The 14,788-nt window shown below is 39.9% G+C and overlaps 1 protein-coding gene across 1 annotated transcript in view; it reads right to left on the bottom strand.

Annotated features, from left to right (window-relative positions):
* The window catches only part of SNW1 (SNW domain containing 1), a 17,885-nt gene extending 3,097 nt beyond the window's left edge, over positions 1 to 14,788 (bottom strand). The window contains exons 1-10 of the mRNA XM_050336532.1: positions 14,656 to 14,788; positions 13,494 to 13,647; positions 11,134 to 11,295; positions 5,602 to 5,697; positions 5,406 to 5,512; positions 4,469 to 4,573; positions 4,300 to 4,369; positions 3,472 to 3,537; positions 2,118 to 2,234; positions 1,625 to 1,766 (exon numbers count right to left, since the gene is read on the bottom strand). Coding sequence (XP_050192489.1) covers positions 1,625 to 1,766; positions 2,118 to 2,234; positions 3,472 to 3,537; positions 4,300 to 4,369; positions 4,469 to 4,573; positions 5,406 to 5,512; positions 5,602 to 5,697; positions 11,134 to 11,295; positions 13,494 to 13,647; positions 14,656 to 14,723 — 1,087 coding nt within the window. The 5' untranslated portion in view covers positions 14,724 to 14,788. The remainder of the gene's footprint in view (positions 1 to 1,624; positions 1,767 to 2,117; positions 2,235 to 3,471; positions 3,538 to 4,299; positions 4,370 to 4,468; positions 4,574 to 5,405; positions 5,513 to 5,601; positions 5,698 to 11,133; positions 11,296 to 13,493; positions 13,648 to 14,655) is intronic.

The following is a 14,788-nucleotide window of genomic DNA, read 5'->3' as shown; positions in this document are numbered from 1 at the left end:
CAGTAATTCTATTCAGTATTCTTTTACAGAAGAGTAGTGACCCTTAGCACTATTTAAAATGTTACACTTTGAACACATGGAACACCATAGGTTTCTTATGCCACAAGCAATTGACTGTCCTTGACAAGAATCAAAGCAGACATATCCCAACAACTGGGTTTTCCCAACCTTTAAGAGCGTAGAATACTTGTCCATCTAAGAATTAGTATCTTAAAACACTTACAGATCATTATATCATCATTTTAAGTGTTAAAATACTGTTCAAACACACAGGGATTTAAGTGCTTTGAAGAACTTTCTGTGATGCAGTATCAGAAAATCATTCAGGTTGGAAAGGAGTCTAGTTCACAATCTCCTGCTGTAAGCAGGATCAATGCTGAATTCAAACCAAGTTCCTCAGGGCTGTTCACACTCAGGTGGGGAAAACCTGTAAGGATAGAGACTGCCAGACTTCCTAGGCAACCTGTTCCACTGCTGCTTGTCCTCCTGGTGAAAACTCTTCTCCTCTCATGTACTTGGAATCTCTTGCTTCAGCTCTTGATCACTGTCTCATTCTTCCACTGTGCAGCTTAGTGAAGAGCTCTGATAATCTTGTAGGGATCACTATGGTATGATCTTGTGGGAAAGCTCCCATTAGCTGGCCCCAAAGCCACATCTCTCCTGGCAGAAAAAGCTTCATTTTCTCAGCATCTCCTGAATAGGCAGACACTCAAGCCCTCTGACTATTTGGATGGCCTTCCACTGAATTGGCTCCCATTTATCAATGTCTGTCTTGCACCTGGAGGCCCATAACTGCACAAAGTATGCCAGATGCAGTCTAACAGGTCACCCATACAAGCAAATTATTACTTCCCTTGACCTACTGGTTACACCCCTGCAGACGCAGCTTCGCCTGCCCTTAGCGTTACTGTTGCCAGGGCACTCTGCTGCCTTCTGTTCAGCATATTGCCACTAGGACTCCTGGGTCCTTTCCAACAGAGTGGCTCTCCACCTTGCCAGTCCCCAGTCTGTTGGGAAGAGGTTAGTACATCCTAGCTACAGAGTTTGGCATTATATGACCATATCCCTCCACCTTCTAGAGAGACCATAACTGCTCTATAAAGTTCACCATCTTGATCTTTGAAGTGTAATTTCAATCAAAGCATAAGATTCATCAAAACGGTTACAATTTAGTTAAGTTAGCAGGGGTTTTTTGGGCTTAATGGCCAACAGAACTACAGTTCTGCAGTGCAAGAGACAGAATATTGCATTCACCATCTTTGAAAACTTAAAAGATGGTTTAGTTCTTCTAAACAAAGTTGCCCTTCACTTGCAACAAGCTTCTTCTAAAAAAATAATTAGTTTAGAACCGTCTAAGAAAGCTGTCACTTGAACGGCTGCATTAATAACTCCAAAATTCTCAACTGTCCTAAACCTGTGTACACCCACATACTGCTGTGAGGTTCAAACCTGGATTCCATCAAACCAGCCAGTCAATTAACCAATCGAGAGAACACATGAACAGATGTCATGCTTAGAAATTTCAGCTGGAATTTAGATACTTTAAGTTCTCAGGTTATTGTTCCAAACTCACATTGCAGTGTGTTAAAAAAAGCCATAGCATCTTAGTAACACAGAAATGTACCTTTTTCAACATGGGTTTTGATCCCTGCTCTTCTCTCCCTGGCTTTCTGAGCCATTTCTCGGAGCTTTTCCTCATGTTTCTCCTTTTCCTTCTGAGCCATCTTTCTCTCCACCTGGGCACGCATCTCTACTGCCTCACGAGCCTGCACAAATAAGACACAGTTAAAAAGACAGAAAGCCTAGCACCTGGAAGACAAGCAGATCTTCTGCCATGGAGTTATCCAGTAAACAGGACAGAAGCCAAAAGAGAAAGCTTAAATCCAGACAGCCACAGCAGTTAGAGCTGAGAGACAAGACGTGTGACTTCCAATAACTTAACCCACATCGAGCCACTGATTCAGAGACAGTGGGGATAAGACCTTTAGTCTTGCATTAGCCAGGAAGCAGGACAAATCCAAAAGCTATAGCTTATTCACAGTTAATTTTCCCAAGGAAATAAACATACAGAGAAGGTAAAATGATATGGAACAAAACAGTTTAAACAACCACCTGACCTTTCTGTCAGCAATATAGAGCGCCTCAGCAAGCTTGGCAAAGTTTTCATTAATATGAACAGTCTGCAATCCTCTGCCATCTGCAGCCAGACGCTTATCTAGTGGAATGGTGTAACCCTACAGTGAAAACAGAGAGGAAATTAATCACAGAAACATTATTTGTAACAAGAAGTAGTATTACATTTATGGTATAAGAAAAGAAAAACACAAAACTCACAGACCATCATTAATATGTCTCAGTGGACCTCCTTTTTATATGTACTTAAAGTTTTTATATACTAAGCTTCACTCCAATTCCACATTCCCCAACTCTGAATCAGTTTCCCTTCAAGTTTCATCTTTGGAAGAAAAGTTTTGATTGATAAAATCCACTCTTTGCTCTGTGTTAAGACCTACAAATAATAGCTTTTCCAGTCTCTCAGCTGTGTTACCATTTTTTGCTTAAAAATCATTTTACCTAAACAGTTTTCATACCTTTTAGGAGGTTAGATGATTCAAAAAGAGAAAGGGGCAAGACTACAGCAAGACACACTAAATGCCAATTTTACTTTCAAAAGCTGAAACCTAAAACTACTTAGAAATGTTATTTTAAGATTCTTTAGTGAGCTCTACAAAATTTTTGCTTTGGTTTTACCATCTGTAACCTAAAATTCGATCTTATAATTAGCACCAGTCCCAGTTAGACAGCTGTGTTGGGGTAAGGAAAAAAAACCAAAACATCTAAACATGCAGCTTTTCCTTCCTCCACTTGAAGAGGCTGCCTCACGACAACAGCTTGGTAAGTTTCACAATTATTAGACCAGTTACTGCAGCAAATTAATAAATAAATTCTCTCCTCTCTCTGGGCATAAACCAAAGGGTCAAGACTTACCTACTCAAACAAGGAAGAAAAACAGCTAAGTTGACCAGTGATGAAATTTAATTAGTGAAAGAATTCAAGAAGGAAACTTTCCAGAAATGTGGACTGCAGTATTAAAAAGAAACAAGCTTGGGTCTCTGATACCCTTTCTCTTTTTCAGTTTAGATGGCTTTACTTGTGAAGTCCAGAGATTTTGGGTTCAGACTGCACTATTATGGGGATTTTAACTAATGCCATTTTTAACACTGAAAGTTTATAATCTCTGCCAGGAACTAACACATTTTCCCTCGGTTCTATACTCCTCTCAATTTGACAACCCTTATATACCAAACAGAAAAAAAATTACCTGTACAATCATATGTTCTCCATGCTGGAAGCAGCAAGTTTACCTAACTCTAGAGGTTTAAAAACAGTATTATTCAAGCTTAAATAATTCAATGAAGTTTCCCAGGAAGGTGCAACATTAGAAAGATAAAATTACAATAACATAATTACCTTTGCATTTTTCCAGTTTGAAATGCATGGAGGAATTTTCCACTCTTGCTGCTCTTTCACAGTCATCTGATTTAAGAGAAGAAGCAACATTATCTTCAGATTTATAGCAAAAGGAAATACTGTTTTCTTTCTCAAAAGCAACTTGAAAACTATTGAAATAAATTAGAGTAGAAAGTTCAGGATTCCACAAAAACCCAACTCTTCTTAGCAGCAATAAGATGACAGAATCAAGAAATGGTTTGGTTGGAAGGGACCCTGAAGATCATCTAGTTCTAAATCCCCTGCCGTGGGGTTTATTTCTGCACTGTACCTTTGCCAACACTGAATAAAGTCACGACAGCTCTTCTGCTATCCTCTTAAGCTTTCACCAAAGAGGCTGTAACAGCCAGCTTGTTACCATTTGCACATTTAGTGGTTGTTCCAAGCTGTAGCAAAATGATGAACCACCCATGGTGCAGAAGGAGCTAATCCTTACTGACATGGTAGTGTTATCATGGATTAGATGTGTTGTCTAAAAGCCATGTAAGTGTACCAAGGCTAAAGGCTCAGTCCTCAGCCACGCCATGAACAAATTCAACAACGCAGCCCTGCATAAAATTTATGAGACACCTACTTAAGCTTTGACAAGATAGGTAAGACAGCTACGTAGAGAACTGCCCAAATGAAAAAAATTAAAAACAAAAAGAACTGCACCAGGCACCAAGTTTATCATTTAACAATGCATCAAAAAAACAGTTAGGAGGAGGTGCACAGAAATGAACCAGATCAAAGTGGAACTTGTGATCCATCTAAGGATTCAAAACAGAGATCAGCTATGACATTTCATACCTTTCTACTAGGAGAGTGCATTACAGGTGCTGGAGGAGAAGGTGGTCCTCGCGGAATCTTCTTGTTAATTCTGAGCAATTAGGAAAACAATTACAATTACAGTCAGCATTTTGCACGGAAACACACTTCAGAATCTTCTATTTGTTGTGAACAAGTTTTGGATAGTTACTTGAATCTTGGAGGCTCCATAGGGTCCTTCTGCATTTCCACCATCCGAATAACTCTCTGTTTTGCTCCAGAGTTGAATGCAACGCCTTGCTGAGATGGTGTGTATCTGAATAAAACAAAGTGCTCAGTTCTCTGCACACAGCTAGATATTCCTTTCCCACCTCCGTTCTTATTCAGTTCACTACTCTAGCTGCCTTTTCATTTTATCCACACCAGTTTAAGATTTCTCCACTGTGAAAATCAGCAGCAGGTAACTGCACAGATGATACTGGACTGAGTGCAGAGACTCAGTTACACCAGACAGAAGGTAACTTCCCAGGGCTATATTCTTCTGTTTCAATCTAGATTCTGAAGTAGAAGAAAAACTAGTACAGTACACACAGCCTGCCACAATACTCTCTACCTATGTATGTGAAGCCCTGGTGACTTCTTACTGGTTATTAACAACCTCTTCACATACTTCTTTTCAGGATTCACCTCAGGCCAAATGTAACCCTGCCATGAAATTTTTCTGTGTTTCAAAGAGAAACTCATCATAAATGAGTATCAGCCTCCTCATCATTCCAATTCTTTCCAATTGCTCATTTTCTATGAAGGAAGAACTTTGTTCCATGACTTGTCTCGACTTGAAACCCACAGTAAACACCTCTGTTTTCAAGGCAGCATCATAAAAGTGATCCCTGACAAATCTGTATTTTTTTCCTAAAACAATAACCCCTCCACAAAGTGCCACAGCTCATGACATATTAAAAGACTTATTTTCTACATGCTTCAAATTAGGTGATCATTAGTGGATTAATCAAAAATACATAAGCCACTTTCATATTCCTTACAGAAGAACAGAATTCAGGAGGAATTTCTGTTCTCAGAAATTCAAGGAATATGCCAATTTTAATAAATTTAATGTATCACATCTTACAGACACCAGCACTACATACCGAATGTACTGTGCAGGAGCCAGTTTGTCAGCAGCTCGTACAGGCATGGCTGCTGCAACTTTTTGGGAGACTGATTTCTCCAGGGCTGCTCTTGTCTTCTCTGTTATCTGAAGAAAAAATACCACACTGTGCATCTCATTGTATATGCAAGACAAAGCATACCTCTGATAACTACGCACATCAGTGCATACAATACCTCTCTAATTGCCTCCTCGTCTGGTCTTTGCAGTTCAGGATCATCCACATTCATGACCTCTTTTGGCACAAGATCTGTATATTTGCTGTAAATAACCTGGAAGACATTAGATTTTAGTAGTGCTGGTGAACAGGAATACACGTACATATATCAAGGGAAATGTTTCAGGCTTAGACTTTATTTTAGGTATTAATTAAAATTCATATACAACTATAAATGCATTACAATCACATTATTCAATTACTCCCACAGAACATGAATATACTCTGGATCCCGTTTTACAGAGAGAGTAACTGAAGAAAAGAAGCAATTTGATTAAATATAATTATATAGATTACTCTCAGAACTGTCATTAGGGACTATTTTCCTGCTTCCCATTCCTACTATTTTCCTTTTTTAGGGTCCTCGAGACAGACAAAACCCCCACGAATCAAGAATCTGATATAAGTATTTTTCATCATCTGGATTTTTTCATTTCATTATGTTTACTTTTTTCTTGAAAAAATAAATAATTGAGAAATCTGCTCTTGACACTTTCCCTTATATAGGTAATTGAGTCTTCACATAACATGCAGTTAGCCGTTAGTAGCTCTAAGTCCCAATTTTAAGTATAGGGAAAGAACACTATTAGATGGCTATAGGGAAAAATTTACTGAATTGCATTAATGCTTCACAAGTATCCAGCCAAACAGGAAGTTTTAGTTCAAAGGGTTAAAAGTCCTTAGAACTATTATTTCAAGTTCATTATACAGTGCATGTCCAACTTAAAACTGACCTTTAGCCTCAGCATTAATTAGTCACACAAGAGCCATTTTCTGCTTCTCAGCCTTCACTCCTAAAATTTTAATCCTCTGAATTAGTATCAATAATATTCTGGCTTTTCAGATGCTGAATGAAGGACATCTGAAGAGCAGTGTTCCTCTAAGGTAATTAACTCTAAGTCCAAGTGTTTTGCTGCATGAAGAACAAAGTATGCTGAAAGGGCTTTAGAGCATCCCAGAAGACAAAAAAAGAAAATAAAAAAAAAAGGTCCAAGATGTGCTCTAAAAACTACTGTACACCAAGGTACAAATGAGCTACATGAACTATTTAAACTCTGAAGTATTGCATGCAAATGGCAAGATGCATTATTATGGAAGAAATCTGTAATATGGATTAAATTAGCCTGAAAACACAAATATTTCTGTTCCCATCAAAAACCTGATACACTTGCACGTTTTAATTGTAGCCCTTTTTTGAGGTGTTACAGAGAGGCAGATGAAGAAATTACACTTCTTTTTGTTGTTTTTTCTAGACATTTATCTTATTTTACTAGTAATGTTGAAGCATTTTATTAATCTAAGATAAAAAGGAGACTCAGATTGTTTGATACTGTACTCTGCCTCTCCACTACCATTTTTCAATCTACAAAATTCAAAAGGAAGCATCAGTTGTGTTTCAGATTTCACTCTGATTGCTACTGAAAAGCAGAATCTCCTTCTAGGCAGAAAGAAAAAGCTCAAGTTTTGCTTCAGCTACATGATTCCCTGGCTGGGGCAGCCTTAACAGGCAGTAATTAGAAATCTACATACCACTGCAATCAGAAAGAGAACAATCTTACCTAACTCATTGTCTAAGATACTGAACCTCATGGCAGGACTTAGACATCAATCGCATGTAGAGTTTCACAAGACACTTGATAGATGCAGTGTCTTGACAGAAATTTCTTAATTTGCTACACATAAATTCCTCTCCTCGACATATTTTGTTCTGTATATCCCAACCAGACCCGTACAGGGCTCATCAATCCTATGTGTAAATCACGAATCAACTATCAAGCAATGCAGAATGAATTCCTTCCTCATCAAAGAATGGCTTTTCCATATGAAGGATGTAACATTTTAGAGATCATTAAAATTACCTGGTTTTAAGCCTAGTGCACACACTTGAGAAAAAATTGGTGATAAACTCTCAAAGCTCTACCACAAAGGCAAATACATCACAAGTAAAGAACACTTTTGATTATTTTACTTATATTCATGTTCCCTTGATCTGTCCCATCGCTGTGACAGGAGTTCCTTCAACAATGGAACTACTCTCTCCCATATAAATGTTTCAATTGAATTGACAATCTTGAGAAAAAAGCTGTAGGTAAGATTTGTGATTTTTTTTTTTCACCTTTAACATCTAAACCACAGCCTTGGGCCACGAAGAAGAAATCCAACTCCTGCAGGAAAAATTAGCCTTGCCAGAAAAAAGTAAGGGACCCAACAATTCCATTCTTTGATTTCACTCTCTCTTCTGTCTTCATAAAAACACAATATGCAATTACATGTCCTCATTTTCCTAAAAAGGAGACAGCATCAGTCTCACCAAAATATATCAACATTGACGCATTATTTTACCTTGGCTTTTAGTAATGCGAGTAGAGAAAGAACAGGAAGAATTTACAGCAGCACAAGTGCCAACCACACAGCCAGAGCTGGAAATCCTTCATCTCAACAACCAGACAGAACTTCATCCTCAGATCCATAAGATCATGCATCCAGGTCTGCCAACATTATCCAGCATTTCATGTCTAGCAGACTTTCTGCAGCCCCAAACAGGAGACTTGTCAGACTATCCCATTTACGTCAGCATTTTTCAGTGAACATTCTCTGAAGCAACTGTTTTTTAAATATGTAAGGGAACAGATGCAAAAGAGATGAAACCATTGCAATAGTAGAAACTGCTGACAAGTCATCTAGAGATAGGGGCTGGATGATGGAATGGCTGCCTCTACAAGAAGGCAGAATACTAAATTCAGCTTCAAAAAAATCCATAAGCTGTAGCAAAAGCAAAATGTGCTTCTTAACTCAGACCAAACAAGTAGCTCATACAATAGGTTCAGAAACTCCATCTCATTTCTGGCAGACTGCTAAGTATCTCTTTCTTTTAGCTCTAAGTATTAAGATTGAAGAAATATTTGAATTATGGTTGCAGCCCTCTGTAAAATGAAACTTCTGTACCTAATCCTACTGATTGGATATCTGTACTATCAGAAGTTCTTAGAGAAAATATTCCACATTATTCAGCTCAACACAGATCACTGAAGAACTGCTTCCTATGACATCTCTGCCAATACTTTCTCCTGCAAAATAAATCAAGCAACAGTAGTTCTCCTGCTTCCAGTGAAATTGTTTCACAATATCTGTTGCAGCCCAGAAAGTCAACCGTATCCCGGGCTGCATCAAAAGCAGCAGGTTGAGGGAGGTGATTCTGTCCCTTCTACTCCGCTCTGGTGAGCCTACATGGCTGGAGAGAGACTTTTTCCATGGGCATGTAGTGAGAGGACAAGAGGGAACGGCTTTAAGCTGAAGAAGAGTAATTTATATTAGATACTAAGAAGAAATTATTCATGGTGAGGGTGGTGAGGCATTGACAAGGTTGCCCAGAGAAGTTGTGGATACCCCATCTCTGGAAGTGTTAAAGCCTAGAAGGGTTGAGGCTCTGAGCAACCTGGTCTAGCAGAAGATATCCCAGCCCAAACCATTCTATGAATCTATGATCTAGTTTTCCCTCAGTTTTACTCCCCCTTGAATCACAATATTTAATCTTCACTCTCAGCATTTACATCCAGCCGGATGCAATCAGGATCAAGCTGACCCAGAAGGCTTAGGTCAGAAAACCCTAATTCTACAGTTCTACAAACTCTGGTTTTGGAAAAGCCCCACATCCCTTCCACTTTGTTAAGTATTGCTACAAAATGAGACCATAGATATCTTTGTTACAGATGCCATAAGGAAAGTTAATGAATGCTGGTGCAGATCTTCATGAATCAAATATGACAAATGTTAACAGCTTAAATTTAACTCTACCTGTTCTAAGTATTTTCCCAACTCTGAACCAAATAAGGCACAGCAAAAGATTGTAGTCACTTTTGCCTCAAGCCTACTATCATATCTAGTTATTTTTCAAACATAGATTCCAATCTGAACAGTTCTATTACATGCAAATTCAAAACAATTCTACAAGTAAATAAAGATGCATTTGACAAATTGTAAAAAATTAGAGCTTAACTACACTATTTTTTTTCTTATTGTTTGACCTGCAGCTTCACCAAAAGTGGTGTGATTATTATTTCTTGTCTACTTATCTGTTTCAAATTATTTTTATGTTTTGGAAAAAGTAACATTTCTATTTAGTATGAAGTATCAAACATCTAGTCACAAAATTCTTCAAATATAATTAATCTTTTAGCACCTTCCTCTTGACAGATAATTCCAGACATTAGATAAAGTCTGATGGAACTCCAGTAAAAGTTCTCTCAATAAAAATATTGCCACTGCTGTTGTTTGTTTAGTCTGACTACTTTCTTCCATAAGACAGCATGGAGTCCAATTTGCACTCATCTTTTTCATAAGTACTGCAGTAACATATGAGGCACAGGATGAGGATAAACAAGATGAGGCACTTTTTTGACACTCAACAGTGTCAGTTAAATATATAAATAAATAAAATCTTATTGGTTATAGAGTCAATTTAAAACAACAAAAATTTATCTGTTACAAATAAATATGTTGTCTGATATACTTAGAATGTTGACTCTGTTTTTTTGTTTGCGAGGTAAACTTTATATTTTGATTTTCTCCCTTCCTGAGCTCCAGTAAGACATGGGGCATATTACATATCCATAAGCTTTGCAAGGCATCCTAAATTAAAGCATGAGAAGTACAATTATTTTGAAAACAATTATTCATATCTATTAACTAAAATGCTCGCAGTAGTTAACACTCTGTTTAGATTTTTTTTGGGTTATCCTATTTTTTACAGGAGATGCTTGCTGGAACAAGCAGTTCATACACTTGGTTGTGCCTCAGCAGTTTTCCAGCCTCCAACACCTGCTTAAGAGAATTGAAGTCTAATGTAGTCCACTTGGTTACATTTGAAAAGGCAGACGTAAATACTCCTCAAAGTAGACTTAGGAGACCTCAAGTGTCAGCTCTTAGTTTTTAGAAATGCTACTGTATACAGGAAATTGAAGTTGGTTCCCATTAGACTGAATGAGAATCTTGCCATCACTGATCTCAGCACAAAACTTTTGGAGTATCACCACTGGCAATACTTTCTGCTGCAATTAAACAACAATAACAGAAAAAAGAGCACCGAACAACACTGAGAACAGCCAAAAGCGTCACATGTGAAATCAGTGAGACACAAGGTGCAGTGTTCTGAAAGCTAAACTGTGTTTTCTCTCTGGTTTTTTGCCCTCTCTCTCCATGGTGAAATGAGGCTGCAGACCTGTTTTCAGTTTCTTGCCTTCACTGGAAAGCTCGCTAAGGAAAACTGCTAAGCCATCAAGTAAGTTCTGTGTAGAGACTCTCACCATTTTGGCCTTATCTGTAATTACATTACAGAAAAGATCATAATTTCTATCTGAAATTATTTCAGTTCTTTAAGAGAAGAGGATGCAGTCCATCTGACTAATGCCAGACCAATGAGTTTAAGTACAGCAATGTGTACATACAACTTTTCCAAGTATCCCTGCCAGTCAGATATGTGAAGAAATATTACCTTGTCCTTCGATTGTCCTTGTCGAGCAATTGCATCGTATTTTATTTTTCCTTCTGCATCCACCTGAACAGCCAAAGCATTGGACATTTTCTTCTTTCGGCCCATATCCAATGGGTATTGAGCCACATGAATTTCTGGGAAAGCACCCCCATCTCCAAAATCCTACAAAAAAGAAAAAAAGTAGTGAATGTCCAAAAGACAAAAAAAAAAAGGTATCATATTTGCATGGATGGGAAGTGTGCAGGCAATACTGTGCTACAGACAACACAAAATTGAGTATTTAACTCACAGGTGAGTTATTAATTAGAACTTCAAAAATTTACCTTCTGCAATAAAGCAACTGTGGATACTAAAATTACAAGAGTAACATTTTTTACAAAGATTTCTGCTGGTTATTTGTTGCTTGTCACACCATAATGAAGTGAACAAGATAAAAAAGCATTGCATTCCTTTCAAAGCTTTACAATGGTACAAATGTCAAGCGTTTCCTTATTTTGACATGTAAATACAGTGAAAACTGGGCCAGCACCCAACAACCCAACATTCTTACACTTTACTTCCCCTCTCCTACAAAACATTGCTTTAAAAGCATTTAATAAACAGAAACCCCCTTAAGACAGACCATCCTGGCTCAGTAATATGAGGATGCACACAATATTGGTACTATTCATAAAACAATTTCAGGTTACAGTTTCAATAATTCTTTGGAGGAAGCACTTGCTTAACACAGCACAAGCATCTCCCCCTTCCTCTGTTGCAATGGCACTGCTTATGTGGAGTCTGCTAACAAAACAGATCAAAGAAGAAGAATAATGCGTGTCTCAGGCAGATGGATCTCCCTCCACGCTCACCACATGACCCAGGAGTTACCACCGCTGGGACAAAGAGCGGACTGAGGATGGAAATGACTGAACAGAACATTTCCAAAAAGGGACAACATGCTTCTGCCACCTATAAACGTTCCTTGAAACACAGTTTCAGTTATTTAAAGTTTTCCACTGATGTCCCACATTCAATGATTAGTTGTTAAAGTACTGGCCAGAACAAGCGTCAGTCATGCCTCTTTTTTTTTTTTTTTTTTAATAATTCTGGATGTATTAAGAACAGGTTTTGTTTTTTTTCCAGCACTGGCATTCCAGGATCACTGGACAAAAGTTATGCTTTGAATCCATTTAATGCTCTTGAATTTGCATTTGTTTATGAAGCACAAAAGGAGCCCTTAACAGTCTTTCTGGGACGTGCATGAATTTGTGGCCCAGTGATGATAGCAACTCTTCGTAAAACTTCATCACCTGACTTCTTAAAAAATTCTTTTACTAACACTTAGAAAGAATAAGCACTAAAATCTTAATTTTGGTAATCAACTGTGTAGGAAGGGAACCCTACCCTACTGGGTATAGTCATCCTAACACTTGCTAAATGCTGAACCCACATAAGAATGTTTTCTTTCAGAGAACCACTGGAACTACTCTTTGAAATACGAGGATCACCATGGAACAGTGTTGGATCCATCTTTACAAAAATGGGACTCAAACATAAATGAGGGTAAAGCTGTTACAAGCTCATGAGAAATGATGGTATTTGGGAACAATGTAGGATCATACATGAAATACTTTAATTAAACCCCAACAGTGTGCCTGGTCCCAAGAGCACTGGCCTGTGACTCATCAGAGCAGGTCTCTCATATTACTCTCAAGAATCATTTCAAAGAGTGCAAGGTTTTTCTGGCTCACAGTGAGAGCCTACACTAAACCAGTTTTGTAATCAGAGCTATACATTTGTATTTTCCCTTCTACCTTTTAACAGTTCCGGTTGAATTTCCATTACACTGGCACAGATTACAGCTAATGACACACAACATTGTCCAAAACCCTCTTAAACAACACACATCTGACTAATTTTCAAGTTTCCTTCAAACTGTACCAATTTTGGCCCCCAACAGCAGCTCTCTTTTTGAACAGAAGAGATAAGAGTGTGATATACACGCGTTCACTTATTCCAGCTATAATCTGGAACCTGTATGTAATAAACAGTGGCAGAGGAACAACATGAATGTCCTTCTCAAGAGGACCTGTGCATTCACAGATTGAAAATCGAAAGGATCGCAGACCTACTTCCTTATTACAATGCAACCATCTCCGAAGGGAAGAATCCTTAGAACATCCTGTTTACCACCACGTTTTAAGTAACCTGATGAATTAGAACCTCCCCCAACACAAGAATATATCAAGAAGTCTTGAAAACGCTGCACATGATAAGACTTTGCATAATTCTGTGCTCAGAGTTTATTTCTACTCCAGAAAATATACTTTTTCCCCCATCAGCAGACACACATCTGCAGTATGAATTTAAATATTTACCTCTAGCACTCGTGGTATCCATCCTTTCCGGTACCCGTAGGGAGGAGGTTCCCTTCGGGATGAGACCAGAGCAGTCTGCCTGGATCTTTGAGCTCTAGCTCTTTCTTCTAGTTCTAGCTGGTCTTGGGACAGCTGGGTTGGAGCTGGCAAAAAACTGCACGTCCACAGATGGATGCCAAAAGAGAAACAAAGTTAATTCTGATAACTTCATTCAGTGACACTCAACTATGCTTGAACCAACTGCTTTTTAAGTCCTTACTTTCTCTACAATCACTCTCTGGAGATTAGGAAATAATTTATGGAACTTGAGCATTACACTCCTAAACCTCGGAGCAGTAACTTCTGAAATTACAGGGGAAAAAGCGATGTGTGCTTTCCCAGCATTCTGGAAGACGGTTATAAAAACTAATGCTAAATTAATCCATATTCACACTGTTTCAACAGGAGTGTGACTATGCCTGTTCTCCAATAGGAATGACACATACCACCGTGTGCTTTTTCCACCTTTCGGAGAAGAAAAAAAACCCGCCCCTAGACCCAAGGACTCTCCCTTTTCTCAAAGCAAACACCCTCAGAGAAATCTGTCAACAACCACTCCCTCAGCGCCTGACACCTCCCAGCCAAACACAAGTCGGACCCCAATTCCTTGACTTCCCGTTTTTCAGCTTCTCCGGTCTACGGAACCCTTCTGCGCATTTACTAAAGAAGCGCCAGAGAAACTCGGCATTCCGGGGCAGCCACTGGAGCTGCACTCCAGAGCCCTGCGAGGGACACGGCAACTCACAACAAAGACCGCTCGCCCTCCGAGTCCGTGAGGGAACCCCAACAAAACCTCACGGACCCGACGGAGGCTGAGGGGCTCCTTCCTCCCGCCGGGAACACGCGAAGGAGGCAGAGCCCTCAACCAGCGGCGCCACCGAACACCCGCTCCCGCCGGGGCAGGGCGAGGCGGCCCTCCCAGGCCCTCCCCGCGGCCCCGGCCCGGCCGGCGGGCTCACTGCCCAGGAGAGGCCGCGGCCGCGCGGCCCCTCCCGCCGGTGGAGCCCTGCAGCGCGGCGATGGAGCCCCGGGCCGGGCGGGGGAGCCCCGGGCCGGGCGGGGGAGCCCCGGGCCGGGCGGGGTGCGCGGTACCCTGAGGGCCCGGCCGGGCCCGCGGACCCACCTGGTGAGCGCCATCTTGGTCTCCGCCGAGCGCTCCGCGGCCGGGACTGCGAGGGGACAGCTGCGCATGCGCCGGATCCGCGGCGCGGCCCTGGGAGCCGTAGGCTTGTGACGTCACTCACATCGCGGCGGTG

This window comes from Myiozetetes cayanensis, unplaced genomic scaffold (genome assembly GCF_022539395.1).
Source record: "Myiozetetes cayanensis isolate MyiCay16 unplaced genomic scaffold, myiCay2020 scf6-25, whole genome shotgun sequence".
Lineage (NCBI taxonomy): Eukaryota > Metazoa > Chordata > Aves > Passeriformes > Tyrannidae > Myiozetetes > Myiozetetes cayanensis.
Note: the sequence above shows the minus strand (reverse complement) of the source record. Positions and strands in the feature narration are given on the sequence as shown.